The sequence below is a fragment of the Bos indicus genome, chromosome 5, assembly GCF_029378745.1.
Source record: "Bos indicus isolate NIAB-ARS_2022 breed Sahiwal x Tharparkar chromosome 5, NIAB-ARS_B.indTharparkar_mat_pri_1.0, whole genome shotgun sequence".
Lineage (NCBI taxonomy): Eukaryota > Metazoa > Chordata > Mammalia > Artiodactyla > Bovidae > Bos > Bos indicus.
In genome coordinates, this window is record NC_091764.1 from 11,291,574 (window position 1) to 11,318,106 (window position 26,533).

A 26,533-nucleotide genomic window follows, 5' to 3' on the forward strand; every position below is an offset into this window, starting at 1 on the left:
GAATTGAACTGAACTGAACTGAAACCAAACACAAAATAGGACTTTCTTCATGACAGTTTAACATAATTTCCCTACGAACTTGTAACTTTGAACTTGCAAATATATCTTAACATAAGGGCAGATATTTTATGAAAGCAAAGTGATACTTCATAGGCCTTATTACTGAAATTCCGCTGAGGGCATAATCATCAAACACACAAGGGCTGTGTTCTTGGTATTCAAGATTAGTTAGTCAATGAATAGCAATCATGTAACACCACCTTTCTAATGAACATTTATTACTTTAATCAAATTTGATTAAAAAAATTTTTTAATAGAACTGATCACTTTTACTATGGTAGATAATTTAAAGGTTTTATTTCATTTTACACAGTTTCTGGGTTACAGATAAATCATTAACTACTAACAGATGAGTATCATTCTTGACACATCAATATATTAAGTCTGAGTTTGAAAAATTCCTTGACAAACACATGCCCTAAAGGAGAAGTAAGGTAAAGGTCATCATTATGGAGGGCCAGTCCTTGATATAATTAGTTTATTTTAATGAAAAAAAAAATGGTTTGGAATCTTCACAATTAGTACCTCAACTGAACTTATAAATTGGTCCAAGAAGAAATAACTAAATGACTTTATCACAACCAATCAAAATCATGCCTTTATAAAACAGAAGAATAATTATTTATAACTAGAAAAAGGCCTTGTGGATATTTAACCTTATACCCAGCAGTTGTCTTTCAAATAGAAAGTACCATTTATAGCGCTGAAAGAACTCTATCTCCTCCTGTCCACTGTTTCTCAATGTGTGACATTTCTGTACTGACATCAGCTGGAATTTTGTTTAAAAATTAAGATTCCTTGGCCCTTACCAGATTTTCTGAATCATCTCTGGGGGCGGTAATATGGTAGCTTGAATTTCTGGATAATTACGTATTCTAAAGTTTGACAACCCATATAACAGCTCTAAGTATTTTTATTATGATCCACAACAGAAGAAGAATAAAATAAGCTGTTGTCAATAACATAAAATCTGAAAGCCCAGTTTCCATTCCCAGAGAGAATGTGCATTGACAGTATGAAGTAGCATAGCCTTGGAAAACAAAGTATTTCATTCAACTCTTTGATACTTTAATAAGAATAATACTAAAAATTATGCTGTAAGTACTACTGTGTTGTATCTGTACTTGTTGAACCCCATGGTAAACAATTCACTTGACCTTAATGACAACCTTTGAGGACAATATTCCAATTTCATTTACAGATGAAACAACTGAAGTTAGACTATGTCACCTGTTTAGTAGGTGGCAGAGAATGATTAATACTTAGGTCTATCTGACTTCAAACTGCTATAATATAGCACTATAACTGGAGTGGCTTGCCATTTCCAACAGTCAGTAAAGAATCTGCCTGCAGTGCAGGAGACCCAGGTTTGATTCCTGGGTCAGGAAGATCCCTTGGAGAAGGAAATGGCAACCCACTCCAGTATTCTTGCCTGGAGAATCCCATGGACAGAGGAGCCTGGCAGGCTACAGTCCATGGGGTTGCAAAAGTCAGACACGACTTAGCAACTAAACCACCACCACTACTACTCAAGCCTGATAACTTTAGGAAGATATTAGATATTCAAAGAAAATTGAAGCTGATGTACAGCATGGTAATATAGAATATCAAACAGATTGAAATGGAACATCTAAGTGTTACATGCAGTTCACATGAAGTGCATTGATCCTGACATCATTTAGTAGACATTAAATAAGAAAGAATATATTTATGTAAAATTTTGGAATGTTAAAAATTTTTTTTCCAAAATTTTTACAAAACTTATTTTGTTAATTATATCTTCTCTCCAAAAAAAGAAAACAACATCAAAAATAATATAAACATGTGCTCACATGCACATGTGCATACACAGACACTTAGGCAACATAATGGGGTTAATCACCTCTCTTCTCTTGGATAATTCATATTTTATAGTGACAATGTCAAGTTTAATTGACATAGTCTCAACAGAAAGCTTGGTATAAAAGGTAACTTGTAACTTCTGAGATAACGACATGTATCCTTTATACAGTCAGATACCTATTGCTACTGCTGCTAAGTCGCTTCAGTCCTGTCCAACTCTGTGTGACCCCATAGACGGCAGCCCACCAGGCTCCCTTGTCCCTGGGATTCTCCAGGCAAGAACACTGGAGTGGCTTGCCATTTCCTTCTCCAATGCATGAGAGTAAAAAGTGAAAGTGAAGTTGCTCAGTTGTGTTTGACTCCTAGCGACCCCATGGACTGCAGCCCACCAGCCTCCTCTGTCCATGGGATTTTCCAGGCAAGAGTACTGGAGTGGGGTGCCATTGCCTTCTCCACTGATACCTGTTAAGCACTCACAATTTGTTCACCTAACGAATATATATGGTGTCCTTAAGGAAATCATAGTATAATGGGGAAACTCTACACCTACTTAAATTTTGTGTGTGTGTGTGCTCAGTCTCTAACTTGTGTCCAGCTCTTTGCAACTCCATGGACTGTATCCAACCAGGCTCCTATGTCCATCAGACTTCCCAGGCAAGAATACTGGAGTGAGTTGCCATTTCCACCTCAGGGAATCTTCTCGACCCAGGGATCGAATTCGTGTCTCCTCATTTTCTGTATTAGAAGTGGATTCTTTACCACTGAGCCACCTGGGAAGCCCCTACTTAAATTAGATTGGTGTTAAATAAGTAAGCACAGCATTTTACAGGATCTCACCAAGGATGGTGGTGAACCTAACTGGGAATTGTGACACATTCATGAAAGACACACACTGTACTTGGTTTGAAAGAATGAGTGAGTTTGGAACAAACATAGAAAAGGGGGAAAGAAAGTTTTAGGACCTCTGAGGAATATAGAGATGCAATTGCTAATTTTTTTGACTTAAAGGAAGCCTAAAATCTGTTTGAGCACCACAGTCTTTTGATAGTATACCTCATTATAAGTGAAGTCGCTCAGTCATGTCCGACTCTTTGCGACTCATGGACTGTAGCCTGCCAGGCCCCTCCATCCATGGGATTTGCCAGGCAAGAATACTGGAATGGGTTGCCATTTCCATCTCCAGGGGATCTTCCTGACCCAGGGATTGAACCCGGGTCTCCCTCACTGCAGGCAGACTCTTTACCATCTGAGCCATCAGGAAAGCCCATACCTCATTAGAGTAAATAGAAAATTGCTGGGACCTAGGTTGAACAAGCCAGATAGAAGGTTAATACATACAGATGATGGCATGTTTATGATTAAGTGAGATCCAGGTTGGATAAAACAGACTTTATCTCTCTTGAATTAAAATCTTGGGAATGGAGAGAATACATGTAGAGTTAACCTATTTAGTGACAGCACTGTGAACAGAATACTCTTCAATTTATTCCAGTACAAAGATGCAAAGCTGTTCTGATTCATATGTTCTCTTCTTCAGAATGTCTTCTTTGTGCACTTGGATGCTTCCTATCTGCTTCCTATGTTCTATATTTCTCCTTAGCATTTATCAACATCTAACATATGATACCGGAGAAGGAAATGGCAACCCACTCCAGTACTCTTGCCTGGAAAATCCCATGGCCGAAGGAGCCTGGTGGGCTCCAGTCCACAGGGTCGCTAGGAGTCGGACACGACTGAGCGACTTCACTTTCACTTTTCACTTTCATACATTGGAGAAGCAAATGGCAACCCACTCCAGTGTTCTTGCCTGGAGAATCCCAGGGACGGGGGAGCCTGGTGGGCTGCCATCTATGGGGTCGCACAGAGTCGGACACGACTGAATCAACTTAGCAGCAGCAGCAACAGACTATACATTATCCTATTTATTTTACTGTTTCATCCAACTAGAATATAAACTTCATGTTTTACTTACTCACTGCTACACATTATCCTATTTATAATCCATTTCCCCACCCCCCCACTGAATATAAGGTGATTTTTCACTTGCTCACTAATTTATCCAATGCATAGAATAGGGGCAAGCACTTAGTTGACTGCATAAGTCAATAAAAGTGCTTCCCATATCATTCAAATATTTCTCTTTTGAATAACATACCGCAGTCACTTTTTGTTGCTTGAAAAGAGCCTTAACTGAACTTTGTTTTTAAATGTACAAAATGCTTTCAAGTACATTTTCTCATATCAACCCTGCAAAATATATTTATTATTCTCATTACTTAAAGGTAAAGAAATTGAATCTTAGTGAAGTTTAATAATTTTTGTATATGTACCCATTTCAAGTTGCAGATATGAGACTCCAAGAGTCTCACTTGCTCCCTGCTTTTTGTACTCTGCCTCATGTTGAAAATCTCCAATACAAATGTTCCAATGAGATGTCAGTGACAACTGCCCACTTCTGTGTTTTATCACTCGAACAGACTCATTTTCTATATTCAATTGAAACCTTTTCTGTTTTTATTCAGACTCACGTATTCCTGAAGTTTTCTTACCACATATGCTGAACAACTTCACTGTATTCAAACCAAAAGAACATCTCTTTTGAGTGGCAATGAAAGTGAAGTCGCTCAGTGGTGTCCAACTCTTTGTGACCCTGTGACTGTAGCCTGCCCGGCTCCTCCATCCATGGGATTTCCCAGGCAAGAATGCTAGAGTGGGGGCCAGTTCCTTCTCCAGGGGATCTTCCTGACCTAGGGATTGAACTCAGGTCTCCCACATTGCAGGCGGACTCTTTACCGTCTGAGCCACCAGGGAATCCTAGCAGCAGAGATGATGTCTTTTTTCCACATTTCTTTCCCTGACTACAGAACATCCACAATTTTTTCCACCTTTTCTTCAAAGATCTGTTTTTCAATAATAAATTATGCTGGCAGCATTCTGTATTAAAGATTTATCTCTGTATTTAATTTAAAGTATTGTACCCTAACAGGCTATATATAATGAAATTACATTAATGTAATGTGAAAAGTAAGAGTAATTTTCTGGATAATCTAGTTTGGGGCATTCCATGTATATGATTGTAATGCTGATCTTTCCCCACAGAGGCACAAAGTCTCCTACATTTTCTTTAGCTTATAATAAGTTACTATTGTATCCTTATTACTTACAATGTTTTATTTGCTCCATTTAATCTTTAATATTACATACAGGCAAAATATTTAAATAAATATGAGAATTACCTAATAGTGCTAACTACACTAACTTTATTTCAGTTGTAATATTTCATGAGGTAAAAACCCCTTTAAATTTATATTATTAAAGAACATCTATTCATTCTACTTATATTTTTGGAGAGCTTACTAAGTACTAGGCATGATAGAATGCTCTGGGAATCACTGTTAAATAAAATATAATTTCTCAGAATTTATGTTTCTAACAATATATTATAGAAACATTGAGTAAAGTGTAATTTTTCAGTGAGTTTTTTTCTTTAAAAAATGAAATTTCAATCAATTACTTCCTATGTTCATTAACACTGAAGACTGACCCACACTCAGTTCAACCTTAATCTCATTAGCACTCTGATTGCTTGATTTTTTTGCCACATTTGCCAATATTTATTCCCATTCCAATTTCCATTTAGGGAGATTAACAAGAAACTCATTTATTAAGACTGATCCAAAACTATGCTTCCAATCCTGGCTCAATTCTCGTTCTACTTGATGTCTGTTATCTCGGGCTCAGCCATCTTCCTCTCTCTTGATCCATTTTCACTTTCTTCACCTTATTTCTCAGAAGATGAAGCTTTCTTCCTTCCAAGGCCAATGTTGCAGTTCTTCCTTTACCCTCACCCTTCTTGATTTCTCTAGTCTTCTCTACCCTCTGTGGATACATATGTACATGGTCAAAGGAAATACATAGTTTCTTTCTTGTTTTGCAAAATAGTTTTTGCTTTAAAAAAGAGTAAAAGTTGAATGTTTAGGATATAGTAAAACAACAGTCATTGCTCTTTTCAGAATACCATGCTAGCTCAGGAATGAGACTATTTGTGAAAGTCTCTTAGAGGAAGTATTTTTTTCTTCATGATCACCATCTTCATAAGGTTGTACTGAATAAGCATGAAATTATCTAAATTATAATAGTAATATCTATATAAACAACCTCAGATATGTAGGTAACACCACTATAATGGCAGAAAGTTAAGAGGAACTAGTCTCTTGAGGAAGGTGAAAGCGGAGAATAAAAAAGCTGACTTAAAACTTAACATTCAAAAAATGAAGATCATGGCATCCAGTCCTATCACGTCTGGCAAATAGATGGGGGAAAAGTGGAAACAGTAATAGATTTCATTTTCTTGGGCTCCAAAATCACTGCAGATGGTGACTTCAACCACTAAATTAAAAGACACTTGCTCCTTGGATGAAAAGCTATGACAAACCTAGACAGTTTATTACAAAGCAGAGACATCACTTTCCTGACAAAGATCTGTATAGTCAAAGCTATGGTTTTTCCAGTAGTCATGTATGGATGTTCTTGAAAGTGAAAGTCACTCAGTTGTGTCTGACTCTTTGTGACACCAGTAAGAGTTGGACCATAAAGAAGTCTGAGTGCTGAAGAATTGATGCTTTTGAACTGTGGTACTCAAGAAGACTCTTGAGAGTTCCTTGGACTGCAAGGAGATCAAACCAGTCAATCCTAAAGGATATCAACCCTGAATGTTATTTGAAGGACTGGTGCTGAAGCTGAAGCTCCAATACTTTGACCACCTGATGTGAAGAGCTAATTCACTGGAAAAGACCTTGAAGCTGGGAAAGATTGAGGGCAAGAGGAGAAGTGGGCAACAGAGGATGAGTGGTTCCATGGCATCTCCTACTCAATGGACATGAGTTTGAGTAAACTCTGGGAAACACTGAAGGTCAGGGAAGCCTGGTGTGCTGCAGTTCATGGGGTTGCAGAGTCGGACACAACTTAGTGACTGAACAACAACAACATATAAACCCTTGACGTCAAAGTATTTTCAGAGAAACAAACAATGTGCTATTATTTTTGGATAATTTTCCACAAGGCAACTCTAAGAGTTTTGAGCATAGAAATCTGGTGTTTTGCTCATTATCACTAAAGTCTGGCATAATGGGGATGTAGAACAAGGTGTATCAAATGATTTTACAAACTAATATAAGAGAATTAATTTTAGATACTCTTCAATTTACACACAAATTCATTCATTCAGAAAACACATACCATCTATACGACAAGCATCAGGCTAGGTGTCAATAAACAAATATAAGTAGTTAAGTAAAATAAATTTTATGTTTTTCTGGAGTTTAGCAAAGACACACACACAAAGCCAGGAGCCTCTAAATTAGATTCTGAGGTGATATTCAAGGAGAGGTAATTAGGAAAAAGCTTTCAAACTGTATTTGCAAAATAAACCAAGCACACACACTCCAAATGACAGTAATTCTGGGAAGTCAGTAGGTTCAAGGATTTCATGCCCAGCCCCATCGTTCTACCCAATTCTCCTCATTCTCGGCCAAAGTCTTTTCATCCACTTCCAGTTTCCCCTAACCCTGTAAACAGACGACTCCCACATTTACGTCAACTCTTCAGACAGACCTCTCTCCTGAGAGCCAAACCCATATTTCCAACTGTCTACTCAGTCTGCCCACAACCAAACTCAATATATTGGTTTTCAAAACTACTCTTCCTCTATATTTCTCTCTCCCTCAATAGAAACTTGGGAGGTAATCTTGCCTTTTGTGGTCTTGTCTCCTATATTCAGTATGTTAATGAATTTTTAAAATCTCTCTCTTAATGACTTTTCCCTCACCCTTAACATCTCTTAGTTCATACCCTTGCCACCTCTAGTGTGTTTTGCAGACCCCCCTTTGGCTCCTGCTTCTGTTGTGACTGCAGCTTATTGACCTCTTACTAACTAGCAGGCACTATGCTCCCTGAATTAAATACTTTATCTTAGTGAAAGTGAAGTCGCTCAGTCGTGTCCAACTCTTAGCGACCCCATGGACTGCAGCCTACCAGGCTCCTCCATCCATGGAATTTTCCAGGCAAGAATACTAGAGTGGGTTGCCATTGCCTTCTCCCTCAGTAGAGTACATGTACACAAATAGAAACAGAGAAAATGAACCTAAATACATGTCTACCAAATAAAGAAGTCAGAAAGTGGAAAATGTGCTCCCAGCTAATTCTGTACCTTTCATGACCCACTAGTCACCTTGATTTGGGCAATTCTGTCCTCCTGTATGTCAGGCATAGGAAACATGGTACCTTGGCATCAGTTCAGTCGCTCAGTCGAGTCCAATCTTTGCAACCCCATGAATTGCAGCATGCCAGGCCTCCCTGTCCATCACCAGCTCCCGGAAATCACCCAAACTCATGTCCATGGAGTCGGTGATGCCATGCAGCCATCTCATCCTCTGTCGTCCCCTTCTCCTCCTGCCCCCAATCCCTCCTAGTATCAGAGTCTTTTCCAATGAGTCAACTCTTCTTAGAAAGTAAAGTGAAGTCGCTCAGTTGTGTCCAACTCTTTGCTACCCTGTGGAGTATAGCCCACCAGGCTCCTCTGTCCATGGGATTTTCCAGGCAAGAATACTGGAGTGGGTTGCCATTTCCTGACTGAAGGGAAAGGAAATTGACAGTAGGGACATTAATTAGGGTGCTCAACTCTTAAGAGCACCCTAATTAAATGTCCCTACTGCCAATTTCCTTCTCCTTCAGTCAATACTTGAAAACTTAAGTTATTGTAGCTAAGTATATAAGTGAAATACATTTGTGGACCTCATGCTGGGAATTTTACCACCATTTATATATTCCTATGGGGAAGTCATTCTAGATGAGGATACATTCTTTTCAGTCTATAATTCAATTCAACACCTATTTACTAATTACAGTTTTGTGCTGCACAATCTCTTAGTGTTCGTGATTTAACAACGAAAGAAAAAAAAAAAAGAGGACAGAAGGGCCTGTCCTCACAGAACAGATAGCGTAGCCAACATCTATTAAACAGAAACCTCTACAGATGGAAGAGATATGATCTCCTATGGGGAGCCCAGGAGCCACTCATTGTTTTCTATGGTTGGTCTCACTAATGTAAAGAGCATTCTTGTGTAAATAAAGGTGTGTATTAAGCAAACACTTCCCCCCTTGGTTTCCCTTTTTACCTTCCAGCACAATTTGATTGGCAATTTGATTACTATAAAAACATATTTCTAACTAAAAGAAAAGTGTCAATAAGGATTAAATGAGATGTAACTAAACAAGAATCTCAAGTTTAAAAACTCAGTGAGTCTGAAATACAATGTTTTGAAGAAGTAGAGCTAAATTTCTATAAGTTTTTGAATTAATAGATCAACAGAGGGTTAGAAATTATATACCTCAAAATAATTTTGCTGATGTATTTAATCATCAACAATTTCAGCAGAAGAACATAGGGGAAAGAGTATGGAATTTTGGGTTCAGTAACTCTGGATTCAGACATATATCTTATATTATTAACAACTACTTTAAGTACATTTTTGAGCATCAGTTTTTTCTATCTCTAAAGCAGGGAAATCATAATTTCATAATTCCTCTAGGTGTTTTTTTTTTTTTTTTTTTACTTTGGAAAGCCACTGAATAGTTTTTGCTGTCCCATCAACCAGCCAAGGCATAATCCAGTATTCCAGCTAAATGGTAAATTGAAGCCTATCATTTCTCATTGAAAATCCTTGAATCCTAAGTTCAAGTTCCTGAGGATCTGGACTTGACATTCAAACCTACCTTTATGTTCTTGACTTTGGACATTGACTTTTAGCCATTTCCTGTCTCCAGTTTATGTTTTAGTTATATTAAAGTCTGCCTTTCCCACACACCAAGAAGTTGTCAGTCTACTTGCTTGAAAGACTTATTGCGTTGTCTCTACCATTTATAATCATAATCATGACTGCATATAATTGGGTGACAGAGAAAAAGCTTGGTTCTCTCACTGAGCTGGGGAAGTCTGCCAATGTTACTCTATAACCCTAGAGCCGAAGGGTCTGTCTTATTTCTATTGGGCTACTTTGCTTTCATTTTCTATTAAATACAGAACATGTTCCAAGCATACTGATAGATATATTCAGTGCATTTTTTAAAAATATCAACAGTAGGAAGTTAATATAATGTGCTTCAAATAATATGAGTAACAGTGGATTCCCAGGTATTAAAAAAAATGATAGAATATGAAAAAATCTGTTTTTTTCCTCTGAAAAGCCAGAATTACCTCAACCTCATATAATCACAAAGATATGGTACCCCACGCTAATTATCAGTAATATCTTTTGAGTGAAATTGTTCATGCAATTGAGATTTTCAATTTGCCTATTACTCTTCTACATATTTCAAGTAATAGTATCTGCTAAATTAAAAATTATACATTCAACAATTTTAAAGTTCTTTTGATAAAGTATAAAAAGCCTCAATTACTAAGGAATTATACATAGGTATAAAGAAAAAAATTTCAAAAATGTTTTGTCTAGCTGTAAAAGAAATCTATTACAAAAACAATGAAATTAAAACTTTTCTGAGAACCATAATGTAACTGTTATTTATTTTGAAGAACCCAATGATGGTACTCAAAGGCTTAGTTTTACATACATTTACCTTTAAATATCTTTAGCTACTTCTCTAATAATATATATATATCAACAAATGCTTATATAGTTTAAACAAAAAATTAGAGTTTTTGTGTTGAATTTTCTAATTTTAATCATTTACTTTCCAACAAGCCCCACTTTTTATACAGGGATAATAACTATATCCATTTGCTAGGGATGTAGATGAATAAAATGTTCTCAGTGATTAAAACAAAGCATATTAAGTACTCCTGTAGTGATATAAACAAGCAAATGATCAAAGAAAATGTACTTAATACATCATGAATAAATCAGGTGAATGAGTGAAGGGGAGGTAGCATTTAAAACAAGTCTTTAAATAAAAACAACTTTTCAATAGACAGGTTCAGTGAAGAGGCAAAGAACAGAAGCATACAGACAATTTTCTGGGAAAGCAAGTCAAGAAAGCAGTATGTTGCATGAGCTCCAGACCAGGAAAAGCTTCTTTATAACAAACTAAAGAAATGAATTTTACTCTCTAAGGACAGGGGACACAAACTATTCTAAACATGGAAATGGCACATTAATATGTTTCCCCGCTTTGTGGCAAAGTGTCTTTCTCTTGTTTTCAGTGGGTGCCAGCGGGCAACAGAGTCAAACACTTTCACACATTCTTGGCAGTACATGTTATTAATGCCAGGATTAAATGGCAAAGAAATATATCCTAAGCAGAAATAATTGCTCTGTGGGTTCAATAAATCAAAACTGGTCCATCAGAAATTAACTCCTTTGGTTTGAGGAAGTGGTTTGCACACCACTTTTGCCTTGTTTTTGAAAGGAATATGCCATTTGTTACTTGCTGTGCCTGAAGGCTTGCATAGAGTTCCAATGAATAAAACAGGTAAGTGTAGAATGAGGAAGCATTAATAAGCTCAGAAGAATGTATTCCTCCTCCCTACTGTCTCTAGCAACTACTGACAAGCACCCCTCGAATCTTAGGATTCTGCAGACAGTATGAAACCTCTAGATGAAGATACTTAATTTCTAGGAAATGACGGGGTAGCTTGGTGGTCATCAATACTTCTGGGAGAATTTACACATTATGTCTTGGTTAGCTTATCTACAGGTTTAGTAAAATATAGTAAATAGTTTTACTTGCAGAAATAGAACTAAATATGAAATGATGTTAGGACATCATCTTTTATGGACATAAAATTAAAAATAATTTATTGCATTCATATATATACTTTAATTTTGTTTTAAAGTAGGTTTCCCATTTGTACATATTTGAGGACCATAGACTGACAGCTTTAATCCATTCAAATATTATAATTAATTTTAATTTTTGTCAATCAAAAATCATTCTAGACAACTATACTCTAGAACTTGAATTTTTGGAGGCAAGTTACTCACTAAATATATAGTGCAAATTGGGTGTTGGCATCATTCAGGGTACAGGGACCTCTGAATGAAAAATGCAGATTCAAGTATTTTCATAGTATATAGAACTGAGATCTCACTTACAAGGAAATTAATTTAAATTAAGTGTTAGTCTATACAAGATAGTATTTGCACATGTGAATAGAAGTGTAAATGTATGTGACTAATTAAAATGCAATGAAAAATATAGGCTTGTAATTAGAATATCCTTCAGCTTCTTATTTGTCATCTTTTTACCTTTAAACAGTTCAGGTCAACTATGTTCTAAATCTTACTTTTAAAATTTGATATTATACAATTTCAGCAAAAAATGACAGGATAGTTTAAACATCTGATGAGAAGATGGAACTGAAACTCAGTATTATTCATGCTAAGCTATCTTAAATGTTTTTGCATATGTTAACTCTTGTGCTAGAATTAATTTAAGAAGGTAAGCATTAAAATCTCAGTTCCTTGATGCAGAATCATTTCAGAAATGCATTTATGCCATTCCATAATGAGAACCACTTTCAAAAATCTAACTAATCATTTCCACAAGATATACTTCTGACAAATGGTCTGTTATTTTACAGCATCTCATTTCCCATGACAGTACCACAATCAAAACTACATCACCTTAAAATAGGCTAATGTATATATAAATAAGAAAGATAATCCTGCATAATTCAGTCCCTTGAAGACAAAAGCAAAGACTTAACTTTTATAAGCCAGTTTTCGTGCTTTAAAAACCATCCTTCTCTTCCACCAAAAGCAAAAACAAACAATAGCAACAAAAAGGTAAACACACAACGCCTGTCACCACAAATGTCAGGATCAAATACCTTTCTGTGATTTTAAAAATGTAGCAAAATAGATCTCATATTTGTCAACATTTCTATTTTATCTGAAATCTTACTGCTTTTTACATGAATTGTTATAACATCAGCAAAAAAAAAAAAAGAGTGGTTAAAAATCATTCCAGTGTGTTTTCAAAGAAAATCACCTGTCAGGAAATGTGTCAGCAAGACCTGCTGAAAGAATTGTAAAACGCCTGTCATGACTGAGCATATGGAATTTACTGACCCTTAAACTTTAAGAGACTGAAGCAGAATACCCAATGTCAAAAACTGCCCCTAAGAGGCAGCTACAGGATATTGTAAGGAGTGTTTATATCTCAGTGTACGGAGAAGAAAAAAGTAATAATTCTGTACAAGAGCCCCAGGGCAGTTGCATTTTGAATCACTTCCACAATAAGCTGATCGCCACTGGGAAGCAAAAATATTCTGTAACAGCACAGACTTGCACTATCAGTAGACATCAGTGTAAAGCAGGAGAGGCAACAGGATTAAAAATAGAAGTATAAGAAGGAGGAGAGAGAGAGAGTAATTATATCTACTGCTAGAGTGTGCAAAGGCAGGAGATTTTAATAAATCATATGTGCATTTATTCAGAGCTTCTTTTTACAAGAAATATTACCTCTACTACATTAATTCTCTAGGTTTTTGCACTTATTTTTTAGTACATTATAACTTTATAGCTAAAATAATTAAATGCTAGGCTGTTCATATTCCCAGAGTGTAAAATATACAGAGAAGAGTTTCATTCCCCCTTTTAATCTAATGATGATATGATTGAACTACAAAGTAAACCTTAGCACTGAAAAATGCAATTTGAGGATAAAAATGAGGTAGAATATGATTTACTTTAGACGTAACCATTTTCTAGACCGATGACTGATTTATTCAAAGGCAACTGAAAGTCAGTAACAGCTTTGTAACACACATTTACATTTATATTGTAAATCATTTTGACTTTTTGATAACACAGGAAATCTTCCATCTTAATGAGTTTCTACTTTACCTCAAATAGAAAGAGCATACTAAACATGACACTTAAGCTACTGTATTATTGATTAATTTTATATTGCACTCATAAAAGTAAATAACAAGAGTCATGTTAAGCTATGTATAAGAAATACAAAATTTTTCTAAGCCTACAGAACATAGTTTGCAAAGTTCCATAAAATGTCTTTTAATTTTATCTTCTCTGTAATATATCAGGGAAGGAACTTAATAATTTTCACCATATTATATCCATAAAGAACAATTTCAGGAGACTATCTCATAAACCTTGTAAATATGATAATACAGCAGATTTAAAAATCCTTGTGAAAATTAGTTCACTATTATTTGGCTTGAATTCACAGAGAATCATAATGCTATCTAATTTCCATATCAAAAAACCTGGATTAAAAGGACATGCACATTTTCTACATCTTACATCCTCTTTAATACTTTCCATTTTGCAGTTTTCCTTCCCTTATTTTTCTCTTTATTAAAAGTTGGACTATGGATTAACTCCCTAGGTAGTGAAGCCATTTAAAGCACACTTACTTGAAAAGTATAAAACCGGGTCCCATTAGGAGGATGCACTTTAGGGGAGCCAGAAACGGTGTTCATATCCGAGAAGATCATTTCTGATCAGAGAGACAATATAATCCACAAGGAGCTACAGATGCAGAGCAGAGAGCTTAGCACACAGATAAATCCGTGCATGCATTGAGGGAGGCTAGAGTGTAAAATGAAACCTGCTCCATCCTTCTTAGATACACAGTGATAGCATTTTGAATCTTTCTTCTACCTTTGAAATCTAAGCTGAAAGGTCATCAGCTACTGACCTTTTGTGCAGCTAGTTCTTTAGAACATACAGTGTTTAAAAAAAAAAAAAATTAAAACACCGAAGGAAAAAAGCAAGAACCAACAATAAATGGAGCTTGTGCAGAATCTGGCAGTGCTGTGGACCTGCCCATCTGTTCTCAGTGATAATCACCTCCCTCCACCACAGTCTAGCAGAGTGATTATGCTAAATATCCTGGTTAACCAATAACATACAGTTTCAATTCAGGGAAACATGCACAGTGTAATTCTGAGGACCTCTCCTGACTAACCTGAAGCGTGTTCCCTACACCATTTAAAGATATATCTAGTAACAAAACATAATTTCATCACGATTATTTCTATACCTTTCTAAATCTCTTTGTTACTCATGTATTTTCAACATGATTTTAAATTTTAAAGCCTTTAAAAAAAAAACAGTTCTTTTTAAATTGTATAAATTGTATAGATCAAATCATATTGCAGCTGGCTAAAACTTTCTGGGGCAAGGCATATAATTCAGTAATGCTATATAATCTAGGCATATTATCAAATAAAATGTATCAATTATTTTTAATTTCTGCTTTTAAATAACATCATGAATATGAATGTATCATTGCTTTCTTATTTCCCTCACCTTAATTAAAAAAATGATATCATAATAAATACTTTATAAAGTACCATACATTTATTCTAAATAATTACAACTTTATCTCAAACATGTAGAAAATAATTAATAAAACATACTTTAGATACATGAAAATTTTGACCCAAACTCTCAAAATATTGATTATAAATATTTAGACTGTGTTGTGATGCATGTCCATTTTTCTATGTCTTTTTACACAAATTGTTCAGTCTGTCTAAAGGATCATATTCAGATGACTTTACACTTTTCAGAGGTAAAAATAAATGTTCCATTTACACATGGTTCAAAAGTGGAGACTTCAGGAGGACAGAGATTAAAAAGAACCAAAAAATGTGTCTTTGGGAATGTATCTAAGATGACATAGTTATTCACAACCAACCACCAGGAACTAACTGTTCTGAACTTGAAGACTATAAAAGTAATATGCTGGTGATGAGCTCTCAAAACTTAAATTACTATTCCTTTTTACTTTTGAATTTCTAGTTATGATTCTAATTCATAATATCAAATAGTAGAAAATAGAAAGAAATTCTTAATTCCTAGAATTCCTATATTCTGGCAAGTTATGTAAGTAGGTAACTGTTTACTTACCAAGCTACTAAACAAAGCAGAAGATAATGTGTTAAATTAATGCTTAATTGGGGGATAATTTTAGATTTATAGAAAAGTTGCAAATGTGTCCCTCACCCAATTTCTCTAATTGTCAACATCTTACATTACTATGGTACATTTTTTAAAACTAAGTAACCAATACAGAACATTACTATTAATGAAACTTCAGACTTCGCTTGGATTTCACTAGTCTTTCCAATAGTGTCCCTTTTCTGATCTACGTGCCAGTGGCGGGTACCACAGTTATTTCGTTTTTTGTTTTTTTCCATAGTTTCCTCTGGTCTGTGACAGCTTCTAAGCTTTTCCATATTTTTCAGGATCTTGAAGACTAGAAAGAATTTCTGGTCAAGTATCGTGTAGGGTATCTCCCAATGCTTGGTCTGATGTTTTCCTCAAGATTAGACTAGGTTGAAATGGCAACCCACTCCAGTGTTCTTGCCTGGAGAATCCCAGGGACGGGGGAGCCTGGTGGGCTGCCGTCTGTGGGGTCACACAGAGTCGGACACGACTGAAGCGACTTAGCATGGGTTTTGGAGAATACTAGAGGGGTGAAGTGTCTGTCTCATCACATCACATTAATATTAGTGAAGTGACCTCACCACATCATATTAGGCATGAACGATATCCACATTTTACTAGCGATGTTAACTTTAGTCATTTGGTTAAAGAAGTATTTGTCAGGTTTCTCAACTATAAAATTACTCTCTTTCTGTTTCCATACCCTATTCTTTGGAAGTTGTTCACTCTATTCTTTGGAAATTGCACACTCTCAAAGAAGAAATATGGAGAGATGAAATTAAGCTTTACCTCCCTGAGGGGAGAGTATGTATGTATATTATATGGAATTCTTCTATACAGAAGCCTTGCATCTCTCCTTCGATTATTTTTTCAATTATTTATTTATGTAGGCATGAACTCAGGTATGTTTATTTCATACTTTGGATTATAATACAATTTATTTGATGCTTAAATTGTCCTAGCATTGGTCACTGGGAAATCCTTCAGGTTGGATCCTGTTTCCCTTCGATATGTTCCCATCTTTTTTTTTTTTTTTAGCCCAAATGATTATTTAAAAAAATTTTTTTTCTGGTATAAATATTATTTGCTAAGATTACTTTTAGTCTCCTTAACTATAACTCTAATTACTACTGCAAGTTTACTTGAAAAGTCATGTTTTCCTTTTCCATTTCTATGTTAAGTAGCCATATTATTTCATTCCTCAAATTAACTGCTTTTCCCCTTCTGATTTCTTAGCCCACGTGGGATTTGTTCCATTGATGCTCAAATAACTATACACACATACTAGTTGTGGTAATCAGTGGTGTATATATATATATTTTTTTTTTTGGTTCTTCCCTTTTAAAGATAAATGTTGGGATCATATTTACTGTTAAGCATGGGGTCATGTAACTCCTGCTCCCCAAGAGTTCTGAGTGGGAAAATGTCTCAAAAGAGATGAAGAGAAGAATATATATGTGAAAAGGCACAAGATGGCATAGAAGTAGAGTGACTGGGAAAGCATGGCTGAAAATATTGCGGGGCAGAAGAAGTGACCCTGCTAGGTGGTTTTTTTTTTTTTTTTTTTTTCATATAGAAACATTTGCTCATGTGAAATTAGTAAAGAGACTTAGTCAACACCCTTTTCATATGAAATCCAGTGAAATTAGAACATACTTGTCTTTTAAAAATATAAGAAATGTAGAGACATATTCTCTTACTTATAGTTAATTACTTTTCCAAATAGTTTTCCAGGATGATTGTGGCTTGTCAAGAAATTCCATACTTAGCTTGACTGTTTTTGAATTAAATTAAGACTATGTTAAGTATTAACTCAAAAGTTTAAAGAGTACATTATTGTTCTGTAATATAAAATTTAATACACTGATGGTAGCAATCATCAGTTTCCAGGCAATATTAACCACAGGATGGGTAAATATGTCTGTTTCAATTACTACACACAGATCACTCCCTTAAATCTCTCGAGATCTATCTTCCACAAAGAGAAGTAAATTAACAATATTAACTCCAGACGGCTTAATGCCAGCAATCTCAAGTGCTTGAATTTTTACAGAAAAAAACAAACTGAAAATAAAAAAGGATAAATAAATTACATTTTTTTTAATGAGTAAAATAAAATTCTTCAAGCCAGACACTTGTTTTTAATAGACTTACAGAGATGATTCCCAGAAATCATATAATACATCTTTCTGCCTCTGGGAATAATTACCCTTAAGTCTTCTGAAATACAGGTTATCAGTTTGGTTTTATAAAAAGTTCGAGAATAGTTTAAAGCTACCATTTCATATCCTGTCAGGAAGATTAAGCACAAACATTTTTCATCCCTCAACACATTTTTTTCCAACAAATAACATATCCTGCTTCAAGACAAGCAATTCAATATAATTTGTCTTTCATTCACTTACAGGCATTGGATAACACACTCAAACATTTGCTAAAATAAGAGTTTGCAGAGTTAAAGGAGTACAATGAAAAGGGCTGTTCATTTGCTGTTAGTTTCCAATAAATGCCATACTGGATGAAGAACAGGAGAGAGAGCAGAAGAAGGAAGAGGAGTAAGATGAGGAGGAGGTGGAGGAGGAAAGGAGAGAGGAGAGGTATCAATACAGTTTTCATCATAGCATTATAAGGTAACAAAGAATTTTGTAGCCAAGCATTCAGTTAGAAGTCATGCCAGATGGAGTGAAATTTACAGCCCAGATGGGAAATACATCCTAGTGAATCCATACGGATGGCATATGGAAGACAGTTAAGCATATATTGCTATCTATCTATCAAACATCTATTTATCTAAATATATATTCATAATTATGCATCACTATCCATATCTGTATTGTCTTTATATCATGAGCTTTTCAGGATGCAGCAAAGATGACCCTATACATATAGCCAAAACTCTTAGATTACGTCACATCCTGCTTCTGAGTTTTCTATTTTCTGACACTCACAGCACGTTGTTCATTCATTCACTTATTCATTAATTCAACAAATCTTTATTGAAGAGAGATGATGTGTCAGATACCCATTATAGTTATGACAGAAATGAAAGACAGGTGAACTGAGAGGAAATACTCATTTAGTAGCATGTCAAAGACATGATTGATCCAACAGGTGTCATCAAGTCTAGCAATGAGAACTTGATTAAAGTATTTCAATTAAAAAAAAAGTTTCTAATGTCTCAGAGACGTTTTGACAAGTTTAAGACTGTTTTTTAGCTAATTAATCATTCATTCATTGAGGTTGTCCCAAATAAATCAAGACAATCCTTGGTATCCTTCAAGATTTGTGACCATGTAAACCAAGAAAAAAAAAAATGGGCATATTGAAATAAAATTTTACAACCTTCCATTTATAACAAAACAAAAATATTAAATTTGGCTTTAATCCATATCTTGATAATAGTATGTTGCATTTTCTTACATTATCTCATAAAGTTTTATATATGTCTGTACATATGTGTGCATGTATATGCATATATGTGAATTATATACATATACACATGTTCATGCACACATGTCATTGCATATATGCATATAGACACACATATATGCAAGTATATTGTCTTCAAAATTCAAATTAGAAAATTTTTAAATATTATCTTTTTATATTTTTTGTCCTCTTTCACTTTAGTTTCTCTTTAACTGAACCACATCTTCCACAAATGTTTACCTGTATTATGATGATAGACTATGAATACTTTAATTCTTAAATTACAAATATTAATTGTCTGAAATTCAGGATTCAATTTTTGTTTTGTCTTATAACAGAGAAAAATATTAGCTGATTAGAACTCTAAATTTTACAAGTCCGTAATTTCGTTACAATACGTTGCTTATATTCTGAAATATATATCATCAATTTGATTTTATAAAAATCACATAAAGTTTTATAACAGGATGTTATTTCCTAATCTACCACTCTGGATATCAGATGCTCAAATAGCTCAAGTTTTTATTATAATACTTTAAAAGATTTCAGAGCTCTGACTTTATACACATAAAAACAGTTAGCTGAGAAGCTGTGGGTCCATTCTATGGCATGATAACCCATATATAGTATTATATGCTGAACCTGAAATTGGATATGCCCCACATGCTGTACTATATAGTACAGTTTTTGCACTAAATTTCACTTTTTCTTAAAAAATTGGTAAAATTCTTATCTACTCATGATCAGACAAATACTTTCACTCTGGACAAATTTGTGTTCTCTTCTTCACTGCCCAGTTTCCATATATGTTCTCAGATACTATACACTGAAGTTATTGCATCAAGATTCAGAGAATTCTCAGTTGCTCATAAAGGATCTGAATTTTAGTCTTTTTTAATCAGGAAATATAATGCCTTGTTAAAGTCTGAGATAAAAGAATCTTCCTTAGTGTGCAAAAGTTGTGACCTATATGGAACTTATCTTCTAGTCTGTCCCTAACAAGAGCCAGCGCCATGCAGGCATAGAGTTGTTTAGCCACCAAGTCGTGTCCGACTCTGTGACCCCATGGACTGTAGCCCGCCAGGCTCCTCTGTTCACAGGATTTCCCTGGCAAGAATATTGGAGTGGGTTCTCATTTCCTTCTCCAGGGGACCTTCACAACCCAGAGATCAAACTCAGATCTCCTGCATTGGCAGGTGGATTCTTTACACCACTGAGCCACCTGGGAAGCCCATGCCACAGAACAGGTATGCAATAAATACTTGGGTAATGACTGAAACATTCTTCTTTGATTGGTTTGCTTCTCTCTTTTCAAAGACTACATTTTAATATTATCTCATTTTGACTTGTTGACTAGTCTGGACCACTTAGAAATCTGTTTCCTCATTCTCAGATTCTTACAGCTAGTATGTGGTATGTTTAATGTTCCAACTTTGGGCTGAGTGCACTGTTTGGTATATAATAGGGAAGTCTTTGCTGAATGAATGAACAGAAATAAAAATGGACAAATATAGATATTCTATCAACTTATATTGTTTTTATTAAATAATGCTGTATAGTGGTTTAGAAAATATATTTAAAAATATATGTTGAGACACCTCACTTTTATACACTTATATGAATGCACTCACCCAAATGTACACATAAATTCATCTTCATCCACATATTCACAGAGCTTTGAGAGAAATATCATATTAAAGAAAATAAACATATACTCCAAGCAAACAAGACAGATATTCTAATGCTTTTTTATGCAGTTCACTTTACATTTCAGTTCAGTTCAGTCATTCAGTCATGTCTGACTTTTTGGTTGTCTCTGGTGGACAACTCCCAGAGTCCACCCAAACCCATGTCCATCGAGTCGGTGATGCCATCCAACCATCTCATCCTCTGTCATCCCCTTCTCCTCCTTCCCTCAATCTTTCCCAGCATCAGGGTCTTTTCAATGAGTCAGTTCTTCACATCAGGTGGCCAAAGTATTGGAGTTTCAGCTTCAACATCAGTTCTTCCAATGAACACCCAGGACTGATCTCCTTTAGGATGGACTGGTTGGATCTCCTTGCAGTCCAAGGGACTCTCAAGAGTCTTCTCCAACACCACAGTTCAAAAGCATCAATTCTTCTGCACTCACCTTTGTTTATAGTCCAACTTTCACGTCCATATATGACCACTGGAAAAACCATAGCCTTGACTAGACGGACCTTTGTTGGCAAAATAATGTCTCTGCTTTTCAATATGCTATCTAGGTTGGTCATAACTTTCCTTCCAAGGAGTAAGCGTCTTTTAATTTCATGGCTGCAGTCACCATCTGCAGTGATTTTGGAGCCCAGAAAAATAAAGTCAGCTACTGTTTCCACTCTTTCTCCATCTATTTGCCATGAAGTGATGGGACCAGATGCCACAATCTTAGTTTTCTGAATGTTGAGCTTTAAGCCAACTTTTTCACTCTCCTCTTTCACTTTCATCAAGAGGCTCTTTAGTTCCTTTTCACTTTCTGCCATAAGGGTGGTGTCATCTGCATATCTGAGGTTATTGATATTTCTCCCGGCAATCTTGATTCCAGCTTGTGCTTCACCCAGCCCAGCATTTCTCATGATGTACTCTGCATATAAGTTTACTTTATACTAAACATCTTGATTATATCATCCCAGGAGAAACAGATTTAACTGATAGGATTAGAGAAATCATGATGGTAACCAATTCTATACAAAGACCTTCATGATAGCATTATTACCATGGTTTGCTTGGAATAATGAGATGATTTAATTATTAATTTATATGGATGTACATGACATTCATAATCCCATGTTAAATTAGAAAGACTGAAAGATTACAGGAGCAAGGGCATTATTATGCAAAACTCTGGAGTAGATTTCCAAACTTTAGAATATCTTATTTCTAACTCTTTAAATTCTCTACTGCCACAGTTGCCAAGGTAGCAAGTACATTATTTTCTTCTTAATTTTATTTTTTCCAAGAATTTTCCTTGAAAGCTAAAGCCAATCACTGTATGGTTTTATTTTCTTTTAAGAGCAAGAACAATGGCTCAGTAGTTTCCATTTATTGAATGATATTATATGTCAGTCATAGTGTTGCCTTTTTCAAAACCTGTTAAAGGAAGTATTTTATTTCTCACTTATATATAAGGAATCTGAATCTTAGAAAAATTATAACTTGTCTAAGGTCACCCAGCAGGTATGTGAGAGAGTCACTTACTTTCAGGTTTATCTAATGGCAAAACCACACTACAACTCAAAATTATATGTTGGCATTGCTTATCCACCACTGATTTTAATTTAGTACAGAAATATAAAAAAAGAAAAAAAAAAACAAACCCTGATTGATTGAATGATTGATTTCATACATCTAAGAATCTCTAGATGGTGGGCTATCTGATGAACTATTTATTTTAATATTATTAAAGTGCTCAGATTTTCCTAATGGATCAGTTGTGGGTTGTGAAAGAAAAGAATCCACAACTTCAAGTCTTTTGACCTGAGCAATTTCTCGTGTTTGGTCTGATCCATGGAAGGGCCTTCCCTGATGGTTCAGATGGTAATGAATCTGCCTGCAACACACGAGACACAGGTTCGATTCCTTGGTTGGGAAGATATTTGGAGAAAGGAATGGCTACCCACTCAAGTATTCTTGCCTAGAGAATTCCATGGACAGAGAAGCCTGGCAGGCTACAGTCCACGTGGTTGGAAAGAGTTGGACAACTGAGCAACTAACATTTTCTTTGTGTGTGCTTGGTTTTTTTTTTTTTTTTTTTTGGTCTTATCCATGGAAGAATGAAATAGCTACCAACTGAGATGAAGAAGACTGCCAGAGAAGCAGGTTTAGGGACAATTCAGTTGTTCAGTTTTGCACATGGTGAGCTTGAGGTTTCTGCTAGGTATCTAAATAGGGATTTACAAGGCAGTTGAATATACAAATCTGGATACCAAATAAGCATACAGATGAAAACCAAAAGACTGGAATGAATGCTAATATATAAGAAAAGAGGTCAGAGCCAAAGCCCTAGTGCACTCTATTTATAAGCATCTTGGTAGACCAGCAAAGGAGAATGAGCAGAATTAATCAGCAAAGCAGAGGGAAGACCAAAACAATGATGTGTTTGAAAGACCACTGATCAGCCTGAATCCAAGAAGTGAGAGTGGTCATCTGTATCAGATGCTGAGACCAAGTAAGGTGAAGATTGGCTCTTGGAGTTATTAATAACAAAGCAGAGGTTGGCTTCAGTGGAGGGTTGCAAGAAAAGCTGATTAAAGGAAGCTTAAGATAAAATGGGAGGAGAGAAATTGGAAACTGTGCAGCAAAACATATTGCTGCAAAGGGAATTAAAGAAATGGCACACTGGCTGGCAAAAAGAGAGAAAGGAGAGAAATAAGAACACATTTTGCGGAGGGAAAGGCTCTAGGCAGATGATAAAAAACTGATGATGTAGAATGAAAAGAGGCAAATTTCTGCAGTAGATGAGAGGAGATAGAATCTATTAGAAAAAAGACTAGCTTTAGAGAGGAAGAGGATCCCATCTTTGATAACACATGGAAGGCAGAGTACTGAATACCTATTTTGGTAACTGTGGTGGTGGGAGGTGGTGCAAGTCTCCAGGGACTTAAGAAGAAAGGTTATCAGCTGAGAGTAAATTGAGGAAGGGTGCTTTGAATGTTGGAGATGTAACAGAACGGTATAAATTAATCATGTAGGAGAGAGAATATTAAAATACATCCATATTAAAGAACACAGATTAGATATGTGAGCAAATTAGTTGACTTTACTTCTTTAAATTAGAGGCTTTGGCAATAGATGATTGGGCTGAGAGAAGCTACAAAGTTTTCAGCTTGGCAAAAGGCAGTTTAGAATGGAGGCTCACTGGAGGCAGGCGGTTCCAGAGACTAATGAAGGGAGGGAAGAATAAAGCAAGACATGATTCTTGTTAATTCTCTCAGACTGCTTACCCAGGAAATCAGTTCGGCTTTGAAGAATACCAGTTAGGCCAGAAGTGAGAAGGGAAAGGCTACCCACTCCAGTATTCTGGCCTAGAGAATTCCATGGACTGTATAGTCCATGGGGTTGCAAAGAGTCAGACATGACTGAGCAACTTTCATTATCATTTCATTATTACAGTGGTGTCCCTGCCGCACGGGGGGCTTCCCTAGGGCTCAGCAGGAAAGAATCTGTGTGCAATGCAGGAGGCGGGGGTTAATCACTGGGTTGGGAAGATCCCCTGGAGAAGGAAATGACAATCCATGCTAGTATTCTTGCCTGGAGAGTCCCATGGACAGAGGAGCCTGGCTGGAGTCCAGGCTTTGTGACTCTCTGGGTCAAAAAGAGTCAGACACAACTTCGCAACAGAGCACACATGCACACGGGGACGCACAATGCCTCGTAAACTAGAAGGGATTTCCCAGAACAAACATCCCTCATTTTCATTCTCATAATCTAACTTGTTGGTGTTCAGTCCCCAAGTCGTGTCCAACTCTTTGTGACCTGCATGAACTGCAGCACGCCAGGCTTCCCCGTCCTTCACTATCTCCCTGAGTTTGCTCAAACTCATGTCCATTGACTGCAAAGCCATCCAACCATCTTGTCCTCTGTTGCTACTTTCTCCTCTTGCCCTCAATCCTTCCCAGCCTCACGGTCTTTTCCAATGAGTTGGCTCTTCGCATCAGGTGGCCAGAGCAGTGGAGCTTCAGCTTCAGGACCAGTCCTTTCAAAGAATATTCAGGGTTCATTTCCTTTAGGATGGACTGGTTTGATCTCCTTGCTGTCCAAAGGGATCTCAAGAGTCTGCTCCAACACCACAGTTCAAAAGCATCAATTCTTTGGCACTCAGCCTTCTTTATGGTCCAACTCTTACATCCATAGATGACTATTGGAAAAGCCATAGCTTGACTATATGGGCTTTTGTTGGCAAAGTCAAGTCTCTACTTTTCTAATACACTGTCTAGGTTTGTCATAGCTTTTCTTCCAAGGAGCAGGCAACTTTTAATTTTCATGGCTGCAGTCACCATCTTCAGTGATTTCAGAGAACAAGAAAATGGAATCTGTCACTATTTCCACTTTTCCCCCTTCTATTTGCCAAGAAGTGATGGAACCAGATGCCATGATCTTTGTTTTTGGAATGTTGAGTTTTAAGCCAGCTTTTTCACTCTCCTCTTTCACTTTCATCATGAGGCTCTGTAGCTCCTCTTCTGCCATTACAGTGGTATCATCAGCATATCTGAAGTTACGGATATTTCTCCCAGCAATCTTGATTCCAGCTTGTGCTTCATCCAGCCCAGATAATTCACATGATGTACTCTGCATATAAGTTAAATAAGCAGGGTGACAATATACAGCCTTGATGTACTCCTTTCCCCATTTTGAACCAGTCTGTTGTTCCATGTCTGGTTCTAACTGTTCTTCTTGACCTGCATATAGGTTTCTAAGGAGGCAGGTAAGATGATATGGTATTCCCAACTCTTTAACAATATTCCACAGTTTGTTATGATTCACTGTATTTTTTCCTGGACATATTAAAAATAGGAATCATCTGGCCCAGTTTTCTCCTGCTTTATAAGTTAACTTTTATTTCCATTCTCTCCATACCTAATCAGGAATCCATGATCTATTACATCTTCCATTCTCTTGCTATTCTCATCCTATTTTCCTAATACATTTTTATTTGATTCATTCAGTAAATATTTTTTAATCCAATTGTCCATTTTGTCTCCTACAGCCTGAGTGGATATGTGGTGTTGGAGTACATCACACAACTGATGCATTTTCAAGTGGGCCATTCTCCACCTCAGCAGTGCTCCCTGTGCTGCCTGCCCCTCCTCATCTCCCACTTGTCTCCTTTCACAGCACTTCCACAAACTTTCCTCTAATCTGTTTAAGGTCTTTCTCCACTGCTTGCTCACTCACTCACAGAAGCTTTATACTGAAATCCCTTTCTTTGTACTCTTACCTACATTTGCACCCACGTTTATCTTTGTGTCTCACCTCATCTCAAAGTCTGAGACTGATCCTTCCACTCGATTTTGTCACAAGGAGAAAGGGAAGTTTCCTGGCCATTTCAAGTCTACAAGGGGATCTTCCTAAGTATCATTCTTCTATGGTATCTTTTATCCATATCTCTTTCCTTGATTGTCCCTTTAAAGCATCCATTATTCATTGGCCTCCAAACTTAGCTTGCTATAGACTATCTCCAAACAAAGTTTCAGATGGTTAGAGACACAAAGGGCCCTAGCAATCATCCAGCAGAGTAGAATCTTCCA

General features: G+C 36.2%; 1 protein-coding gene across 20 annotated transcripts in view; it reads right to left on the reverse strand.

The window, feature by feature from the left end:
* PPFIA2 (PTPRF interacting protein alpha 2) overlaps positions 1–26,533 on the reverse strand; it is a 501,225-nt gene that overhangs the window by 320,004 nt on the left and 154,688 nt on the right. For 3 of the 20 annotated variants that reach the window (XM_070788870.1, XM_070788873.1, XM_070788869.1), the window contains exon 1: positions 14,300–14,716. The exons of 16 other annotated variants lie outside the window; for them this stretch is intronic. In XM_070788870.1, the coding sequence (XP_070644971.1) occupies positions 14,300–14,380 (81 nt within the window). In that variant the 5' untranslated portion in view covers positions 14,381–14,716. Of the gene's footprint in view, positions 1–14,299; positions 14,718–26,533 lie in introns of those variants that run through there. One more of the 20 variants, XM_070788868.1, reaches the window with a different exon arrangement.